Below are 9441 nucleotides of genomic sequence, written 5' to 3'. Positions count from 1 at the left end.
ATGGCGCCCCTTCGTCGCCTTCTCCCGTTCCTCTGCTTATCTCTCATAATTTCGCACACCATATCCGGCGAAAAGGTCGCCGGAGGGCCTGCCGTTCAACCCTCCTCCGGCAGCGTCCAGCTGATGAACATCCTCGACGCGTTGATCAGCTCGGGAGACTTCGGTGCTTGGGCGGACGTCCTGCACGGCGCGGACCCTTCGGGCCTCCCTCTCACGGCCACCCTCTTCGTCCCTACAGACGACGCCCTCTCGCACCTTGCCCTCCAGACCGACTTCAGCTTGGATCTGATGTGGTACCACATCGTTCCCCAGCAGCTCGCCTACGAGGACCTCCTGCGGCTCGATCTTGGGGCCAGGCTCCCCACCCTGCTGCGAAACAACACCATTGTTGTGACCAACAACACGAGGCTCAATTTCACCCTCGACGGTTGCGCCATCTCCCGCCCTGACCTCTACTACAACGGTGCGGTTTCGGTGCACGGAGTCTCTTCGTTGCTCAACTACACGAGGTTCGGCGCCGAACTGGAAACCCCCTCGCGGCCATGGATGTTTCAAGGGGAACAGTCGAGCGCCTCTCCTTGTTGGTGCTGCAAGTTCCCCGTCGTGGGGTCGTCTGTCTACGCATTCATCACCGGTAAGCTCCTCCGGAATCATGGAGTGTGGCGGTGACGGTTTCTTGATCACCACCATCATGACCGTCAGTGGTAACGGCGGCGTCGTGCGTTTTCGTTTCTTTCTCTTGATCATGGTTCTTGTTTCTGTCTGTTGTTCGGATTGTTTGGTTGTGATGCCATTTTGTATTAGCACTGCTGATCAGTAAACGAAAATTGGTTTTCTTGTAAGTTTTCACGCTCTACAGGCTTTCAGGCAAAATGGTGTTTCTGCATTTAATGGCAAGACTGTGTTACAAACCGAACCTGATCATATAAGCTACGGGGTATGTCAGCTCGATGGCTGGAAAACGAGTTGAGCCGCTCGTGGCTCGGCACATGTCTCGTGAAATACGCCTGGACAAGCTCGAGCATGAACCAACCAGTGTTCATCTCAGCTCGGTTCGTATAGGCTCATTCATTAATAATAAATACATTTTTAAATATATTTTATGTTATAAAATGAAGTTGAAATATTTGACCTGCAAGCAATAAGTTTAAAGTTCAAATCCCATTATTTACAAGTTTGAAACAATTATTTATTTTATAAATAAGGTAGTTTGAGCAGGTTTAGGGCAGGTTTGATCACCTGCCCCGCTGGGAACAGGGGATTAATCGACCACTGGATGTGGTGGAATGCGGGCTTAAAAAAAAAAGCCGGGGAAATGGTTCCCCCGCCACACACACACACACACACACACCAACTCTCTCTCTCTCTCTCTTGCATTCAGGGGCGAGGGATGAGAGCCACGGTGGTGAGGTGGCATCAGGAGTCGCCAGCACCGATGGTGATGTCGCCGGCGAGTCATAGTGAGGTCCTTTTCTTCTTAGTTCTACTCTCTTTTTTCTTCGTCCTTTCTCCTCCTTTTTCTTTGTTTTTCTCCCTTCTTCTTCTTAGTTTTCTTCTTAGCCCTTTTCTTCCCCCTTATTCGTTATTCTCTTATTTTTAGGATTTTTTTTTAGAATTTTGGTTGATTAATTTTACTTGATTTTCATTGATTAGGATTTTTTATTTTGATTTTCATTAATTAGGCATTTGAATCAAATTTCTTAAATTAGAGTTTTTTTTATTTTCTTTGACTAGGGGTTTGAGTTAGGGCTTTTTTATTTAATTTTATGGTTTGTTTTTCTTGTAGTTTATGATTTTTTGGGTTATTTATGACTTATTTTTTTGTATTTTAAGGTTTTATGATTTAATAAGGTTTGATAATTTGATTTTTATAGTTAATTTGATTTAACAAGATTTGATATTTTTATGATAAACTTTTGCAATTAGATGTAATATGACATTGATTGAATCATTTATAAAAAATATTAATTCTTATTTTTCTCAAAATACTCAAATTTTAAACATTTTTTTTGGTTTTTTTAGATCTAATATGAGATTTTAGATTTTAAATGCTTTTTTATGTTATGGCATTTGGATCCAATTCGAGATCCATATTCAAGGCCAAAATCCATGATTTTTAGAGATATGCTCCTAATTGGATCCATATCCAATACCAATTATAACATTATGATATTGAAAAATTATTGCGTATTTATTTTACATATATATTTTTTCTGTTTTGATATTTGAATCCAATTTGAGATCCATATTTGAAGCAAAAAAGTTCGACCTTGTGCTATCCAGATGGCCAGAATCAACCTTGTGCAACCTAGTTGGCCATTTGGCAATCAAGCCTAATGGTTGTACCAACCTGGGACAAAAATACAAAACTGGCTAATGGGAAAGGTTGAGCCGGTCTACTGAAAAGACTGAATCGACCCTGCAAGGTACTGCAGCGATAGAAAAATATTTGGCCAGTTCCCACCGATCAATGGCCAAAATGAACGTCGTTAGTCGTCGATGGAGGGCCAAACCAGAAGGTTGTCATTGCCAATCTAACGATGACCCAAAAATGACTCCAGTCCCAGATGAGCTGGATCTTTTCGACGATGGTCAAGGTTGATCCCTGATGTCAACGAAGATAAAAAATGGGTTAGAGTAACCATCGAGACAAATCACAGTTATCGTCGGCCCAGATCCACCTGGCAATGAAACCAGATGAAGCTGCTGAGTATCATTGACTCGACCAGAACCTGAAGGTTGATCCCAACGTTGAACCCCTATCATCCGGTGATCAATGTGAATCTTGATGTTTGACGGGTGGACAGTCGATTCAGACCATAAAAGATTTCGCCTGAGGAGCTCACCGGCGTTGGTCGAAAAGCAACACTGATGAAGATATCATAGCAGGCAAACGCCTATTCGACGTTGTGATCCGGTAACACTCCACCTGACAACCATAAAGGGAAAATCCCTATATGCTCAGCAAAGATCTAATGAAGGTAAGCCCCTTGCCAGCGATGGTCATAAGGCAACGAGAGGGTAATCGAATCCCCTTTGATCGAGGGTCTGACAACCAACCCCCAAGGCCAGCAGATCTGAATGGGCATGAGCCTTGGCTGTTTGGCGATCAGACCGATCGTCTACCCATTCGGCAGTCTAAATAGGGGCAAGCCCCTATACCGCCTGACAGCGGTCCATCGATCAAAAAAAAAAAAAAGAAGCCCTTTCGTTTGATTGGCAGCCAAATGAAGGGCCCGATGACCCTTCTTGCCCAACAATCTAAATGAGGATAAAACCCCATGCCGCTCGACGGTGATCCGCAATCACAATGGATCATCACCGAAAAAACAAGAAAAATACAAAATATATAAAATCATAATTTTCCAACGATTCAACAGGAACATGAGCTCTGATACCAATTGTTGGATTTATCAATCCACTGAAAACCAAATATGACTTATTTTATGCTCTCATTAAATCATTGAAACAAAATAGAAACCAAACTTAAAGGGGAAAACGTACCTGAATCTATTGGCGCTTTGATAGATCGTTGATTGGTATGATATTTCAGAACTTGTATATGAGCTCATTTTCCTGCTCTAAATCTAATGAGAGGGACTGAATCTCTATCTGACAATGGGAAGTCTGAAGAAGGCAGACCTATATATAAGGTTTGGAGAACATAACCTAATGTATTTAGGAGTTTGTCTTCAACTCAACCCATTACAGAGTTGTAGACAGGGCAGGTCTTTCCACATAGTGTATCATACCACCATGCGGGATACCACAAAGCCCATCTGAATCAGATGACATGAACTGGGCCTAGACCTAGGACAACCTTATAATGCGTGGTTCCCGTACGTAGGTCCATACGATTTTCTAACACTAACAGCTAATACGAAACAAGCGGAGGCCTCGTTGGTATAAAAATGGTCACTTTTTGTCTCTGCATTACTGATGTGAATAGAGGACTTGCTGTTGATTCTCAACTCACAAAATCCCCAGTTTCATGCCATAGGTTTAACTGGCCCATTGCGCCTGCATCGGTGTGGCTCAACCATGACACTTTCAACTTGCATCACTACAAAGATTCCTCAGTTTCCCATTTGATGAGCCATGTGATTGCATATGAATGTCATATTTATGCATAATCATCAATATAAGAAGGCAGGCAAATCTAGACTTGTTTGCTGATGCTGGAATTAGCAGCAACATCTAGGACATGACACACAGTTTTATATCTTCTTGAATGGGAGCAATATTAACTCAGAGAAGATCACTTCTCATTCAATCAGAATGCGGTGTTCCAACTCATAAAAGTTGCATCACACTACCAAGAAATTCTGAAAATGTGAACTGAAACTGGTAACCCCGAAATTAATCTTCATTTAGCAAATTTTAAAGTTAAACCATATTATTTAGCCGAAGATTGTTGAGCTCTACTGCACTTAAAACTTTAAGTTAAAGCCTCTAACGTTCACAGGTCTAATGACATAGTTTTGTGCATTTATTTACGGACTAGTGTTTGAAAGAACAAAGCCATCTGTGTGGAGAAATGTTGTAGAGTACTTACTCTTGCAATTATCGATGGTTTCTGAGCTATACAGAGCAACCTGAAGTGATATGAAACAACTTTTCTAACACTTGCCACTTGAATTGAAACAATAAGATTGAATAGTCTCTTTCACAGACAAATGTAAAAAAAATCACTATAGTTCTTTTGTATATACAAGACGGACGTTGTTTGCCTTCCCTTTTCAGGCTCGCGTTCTTAAGACCTCCAATCAAAACCACTACTTGTGGCAAGGCATGCATAACCCATAACAAAGGAGCTCGTATCCACACAATTCTGAGAGTATGAAAGCCTTTATCTGCGTTCTCCTCTTCACCTTCTTTTTCACCGCTTTGACTGCACGTCTCTGCTTCTGGGTCTTGGACTGGGGGAGTGCTTGGAGGGAAAACCATCTGACAATGGTTTAGTTGCCATTACTGAAATCGGTGAACGACTGCGGTGTCCGTGTTGTCCATTTCGTGTGTGATTTGAATGCCCATTCTTTTTTGCTCCTGGTTTTCCATCTTTCTCTTCACTCTTTCCATTTGTCGGGGTCACCGTGTACACGAAATAGGTGATCGCTACGTCGTTCAGTTCTTGAAGTGGCTCAAGTGTTTCCACTACTGTGCTCATGTGAGGCCTCTTCTTGGGGTTGTAATTCAGGCACTGGTAAGCCAAAGCAGCTGCTTTCTGTGCTCCTTTGATAGAGTATTGCCCATCAAGGTTCGGATCCATTATCCGATTAAGTTTCCTACTGTCGTTCAGGTACGACCGCGCCCACTTTACCAGGTTCTGCCGACTGCTGGGCCGTTTCTTATCCATTGATCTGAGTCCAGTTAAGAGCTCCAGGAGAACAACACCAAAGCTATAGACATCACTCTTTGCAGTCAAGTGACCTGAAAATAAACAATTGAGTTAACAGACCTGGAAGGTCGTGTGCCTTCAATGACCAAGCTATATATGAAAGTTCTCAGGAATTACCAGTCATAACATACTCTGGTGCAGCATAACCATGTGTGCCCATGACTTGGGTTGATAGATGAGTATGTTCCCCTTCTGGGCCGTCTTTCGCAAGTCCAAAGTCCGAAAGCTTTGCTTTGAAATCCTGTTTGAATAATAAAGTATTAGCTATCTGAAATCAGAGATCTGGAAGAAGAAGAAGAAGAAGAAGAAGAAGAAGAAGAAGAAAAGTAGTAGGAAAAACTTACAGGGTCCAAGAGAATGTTGGAGGCCTTGAAATCTCGATAGATAATTGGCTTCTTCAGCCCGTGAAGAAAAGCAAGTCCTTTGGCTGCTCCCACTGCTATTTTCAATCTTGCTGCCCATGGCAGTGAAATAGAAAATTCTGCATACATCAAAGTGAAGGTCAAAAATCCCTCCAGTTCAAACATATGAAAACGATAGAAACGAGGAAATTAGCCCCATGCTACGCAGTCCTCAAGCCCAATTCAATAGAAAGAATTGAATTGGTCTTAAAGGGGCATGTTTCGTGCCCTTTCCTAGACAAGAGGAAAGGGTGAAACAAACATCACCATGGGAAATTTGTGGTAGAGCCCACATAATAAATGCAAAGAGGCACATTTGTTATCAGAATAGATCTACACCTCTCACTATGAAGAAGCATTTCCCCTCTCTTTCAAGGGAAAGTGGATTCTTTTGGATGGAGGTGTGGCAAATGGCCACTAGGAAAAATAGATAGGAAATAAGCCTTGAAATATAAATGCCACTAGATACCTGCCCAAGTTTGTTGTCAACTTGCCAAAGGTACGAGACTTGGTATGGTGTTTAGGGTTGAAAGGATGCGTGCATGCCACAGATAGTGCCCTGTGTCGAAGTTGGCACTGAGCTGTGTAAGGAGGTGTGGCATGTGCACGGGTATGATGCAACGTCGGTGCTGAAGAGGTGTGTATGTGCATGTCACTAATTGTGTTCTGTGCCTGAGTGTGGCACTGGGCTGTGCAGAGAGCGTGACATGTGCACTGACATGGTGCAATGCAGATGCGGCAACAGATGCACGAATATATGCAAAGTGCGATGGAAGTGCTTCAGGAGTGATGGATTGGTTGGTTGCAGCGTGCATGAGGCAGTTGGACAATTCCCGTAGCAAACATGCCCTGCCCATGTGTGCAGAGCTTGGTGCGCAAGCACAACAATGGTGCCACATGTTGCATGGGCCATTGACGTGCGTGATGCACTCGGTGTGCAAAGCACAATATGCGGTGGGCACGTGGTTGCAGTGAGTTTGGTAAAGGCGTGGCACATGCAGCAATGTGTGCACAATCTTTGAGGTGATAATCTAACATGCATTTGAAGTTGTTTGGGGCCAAAATTGAAGATTCACCGTGTAAATGGACTGTGGGGAACACATGGGTGAAGGCATATTTGAAGAATTTTGAAGTTGAGAAATTTATTATTCTACAAGTGTTTTTCGGGTTCCTCTTGCTGGCAGGGGCCTGACTCCTAAAACACCTATATAGGGGACCTCTTGTTTGAGCTGTTTGGCATAGACACCCCCTATATCGCACGGGCAACACTGGGAGTGCATGCATGGGGGTGTCCGTGTGTAGTTCAAATCCCTCATGTGACATAGGCAAAGGCCTTGGGTGCACGGGAGGCGGCTCTTGGTGCAGCGGTGCGGTCTTAACCGTGCGTGGTAGCTTAAGATTGTGCAAGTGAGTGCACAACGCCGACCAATGAGTTTGGGTGGTGTTGTTCGCTATGGCATGAAATCATCAACTGGTCTTCGGACTGAGAGTTGAAAGACCTTGTCTCTTCGATGGTGAGGTTATGATAGGGGCGTGCACATGGGATTGCTATCTGCTCCATGGCACGCGAGGCTAAGACATCTGTGCGTTGTTGGCGTGGATGGTTGGAATTGAGGAAGGTTGGCTCGCAATGATAGTTGGAGGTATGACATACATCGATAAAGGCCTTGGGATGTGCCATGCTCCGCATGACCCATGTTGAATGTTGGTTAAGTCGGTAATGCTGTGAAGGCATGTTTCAGCTATTGCCAACATGCGCTTGCGGTTGAAGGTGCTAGCCGGTATGGGATAGCTATGCACGAAAGTGGCGATCGGATACGCGATAGACCATGTTCGAAAGGACTTATTAGAAAGAAGAGTTTACTAAGTTGACGTTCCGCTGGATAAGAAGTTTATGTGTGGAAAGCACGTGTTGTGAGGCTGACTAGGCCGCAAGGCCTAGTGCCACATGACCTTGGCTTGAAATGCAAAAAAAAATTGGCCTTGAAAAAATTAGCGCTTGACACAAGCGCCCTTGACAAAAAATCTGATACCTTGAAGGTCCCTTCTTTTTATCATTTGCCGCCAAAACCAAATCAAACCAAAGCCTACGTTTTCAAGGCCAAGGTTTAGAAGAAAAGAATAACTCAAGTGGGCTTTACTTGTAGCCTATGAAAACGTGGTGTTGTTAAATTTCTGTTTGAGCATATATCCATAGCTCCACGAATACGATGCTATTAGGTGAACTGTTTGGTAAGAAAAGTTATATGTTTGAAACTTTGAATACAGATAAGAATGCATGGTAAAAGCTAAACTTATAACCGTACTTTTGAAAAGATGGTTTTCTAGGCTCCCACGTGCCATGAATTCATAAACCAGCAGCCTTTGCTCCTCCTCGCAGCAGTAGCCAATCAATTTGACCACATGAGGGTGTTTCAATTGGTCAAGATACGTCACTTCTGCCTGAACAAAAACATAAGAGAAACAATCTTCCAATAGCGCTGATGAATGAAATTTGTAGTAAATCGGCAGTTCTAATTTGAACCATGATTTGAAGTAGAATATTCTAATCAAATAAAAGTAATTCATAATCATCAGGGTGGGACCAATCTTAACCAACTTATTCTACCTTAGGACAATTAATCCAAGTGAATTCTACCAAGAAAACTTCCACCCTTAAGCACATAATTATTTGTCTTAATTGGAGTGAGATTGTCATGGAACAAAAACAGATATGGTCCAGTATTTCCTTGTTCCCCGTAATGGTTATGTTCCTCATTCCTTGTTCAGAACAATTTTTTTTTTTCGACTTGCGAGGATTTCACAATGATAAGGGTTAGTCATTGTTCCAATTCAGTTTATTCTTGCAATTTCTCATATCAGTAGGTCAACAAAAATCATGTAAGTGATCAAGACGAATCTTTTATCTAGTATCTCTTAGACATGCTATTCTGTCATGGTGTCTGGATTTCTTGTTAAGACTGAGAAAACAACAACGAAAAATATTGAATTATAAGGAGGAGCCATTGTTCTTACCAGCCATTCCGTATGACCTTGAAGTCCTTCCAAATCAAGAAGCTTAACAGCCACCGTCTGCGGTTTCAGCACACCAGGTCTCAGCTTCTCATCGATGAATCCTTTGTAAACCGGACCGAAACCGCCTTTTCCCAACAAATAACTCGAAGAGAAATTGTTGGTGATCGATCGGAGCTCGCCCGTCGTAAAGATAGCCCCTGCAAAGGTCGGGGGTCCTGAGTCGGTTGGCTTGGGAACCCTTTGCTTATGCTTAGCCTTGTCCTTAAGCGCCGCAGGCTTCCCCTTGCTCTTTTTCTTCTTGGCTTCCTTACCATCTTCACCAGTGAAACAATTAGCAAACACATCCATCCATGTCATTGTTGCAGGTGCAGACTCACCACAAACGCATACAATTGAGAGAGAGAGAGAAAGAGAAAAGATGGTGATGGGTGTAGAGGGCTGCAAAGACTTGTGAAGGGTCGGGACTTCGAATAATGTCCTCTTATAGCCAACCACTCTACCAAGCATGAATATGTGTGTATATATTTATATCTCTCATTGGGGAGGGGACAAGTAATTTCATATAAGTCCCTGAATCCTAATCCCCACAATCCATTGACTTCTTAAAAAATGATAAAAATGTCAAAG

At 43.0% G+C, this 9441-nt stretch overlaps 1 protein-coding gene and 2 pseudogenes across 3 annotated transcripts; 1 reads left to right on the top strand and 2 right to left on the bottom strand.

Moving 5' to 3' along the window:
• On the top strand, positions 1–669 carry LOC149846029 (FAS1 domain-containing protein SELMODRAFT_448915-like). The gene has a single exon (XM_089990293.1). It carries the CDS (start codon positions 1–3, stop codon positions 667–669), a length of 669 nt encoding a protein of 222 aa, XP_089846419.1.
• Positions 670–4615: 3946 nt separating this feature from the next.
• On the bottom strand, positions 4616–5889 carry LOC149846028 (EPD1-interacting receptor-like cytoplasmic serine/threonine-protein kinase pseudogene; annotated as a pseudogene). The gene is made up of 3 exons (XR_016428102.1): positions 5743–5889; positions 5516–5639; positions 4616–5430 (listed from the first exon to the last, which is right to left on the bottom strand). The product of XR_016428102.1 is annotated as an EPD1-interacting receptor-like cytoplasmic serine/threonine-protein kinase pseudogene (transcript).
• A 2058-nt stretch (positions 5890–7947) lies between these two features.
• On the bottom strand, positions 7948–9192 carry LOC149846027 (serine/threonine-protein kinase RIPK pseudogene; annotated as a pseudogene). The gene is made up of 2 exons (XR_016428099.1): positions 8815–9192; positions 7948–8241 (listed from the first exon to the last, which is right to left on the bottom strand). The product of XR_016428099.1 is annotated as a serine/threonine-protein kinase RIPK pseudogene (transcript).
• Between the last annotated feature and the right edge of the window lie 249 nt (positions 9193–9441).

The sequence above is a fragment of the Nuphar pumila genome, chromosome 2 (assembly GCF_984573655.1).
Source record: "Nuphar pumila chromosome 2, dmNupPumi1.hap1.1, whole genome shotgun sequence".
In the NCBI taxonomy this organism is placed as follows: Eukaryota; Viridiplantae; Streptophyta; class Magnoliopsida; order Nymphaeales; family Nymphaeaceae; genus Nuphar; species Nuphar pumila.
This window is presented reverse-complemented; position numbering and strand designations above follow the sequence as displayed.

What these genes read in the sequence shown, in the direction of transcription:
- LOC149846029 (XM_089990293.1), top strand. Translation starts at nt 1, where the DNA reads ATGGCGCCCCTTCGTCGCCTTCTCCCGTTCCTCTGCTTATCTCTCATA.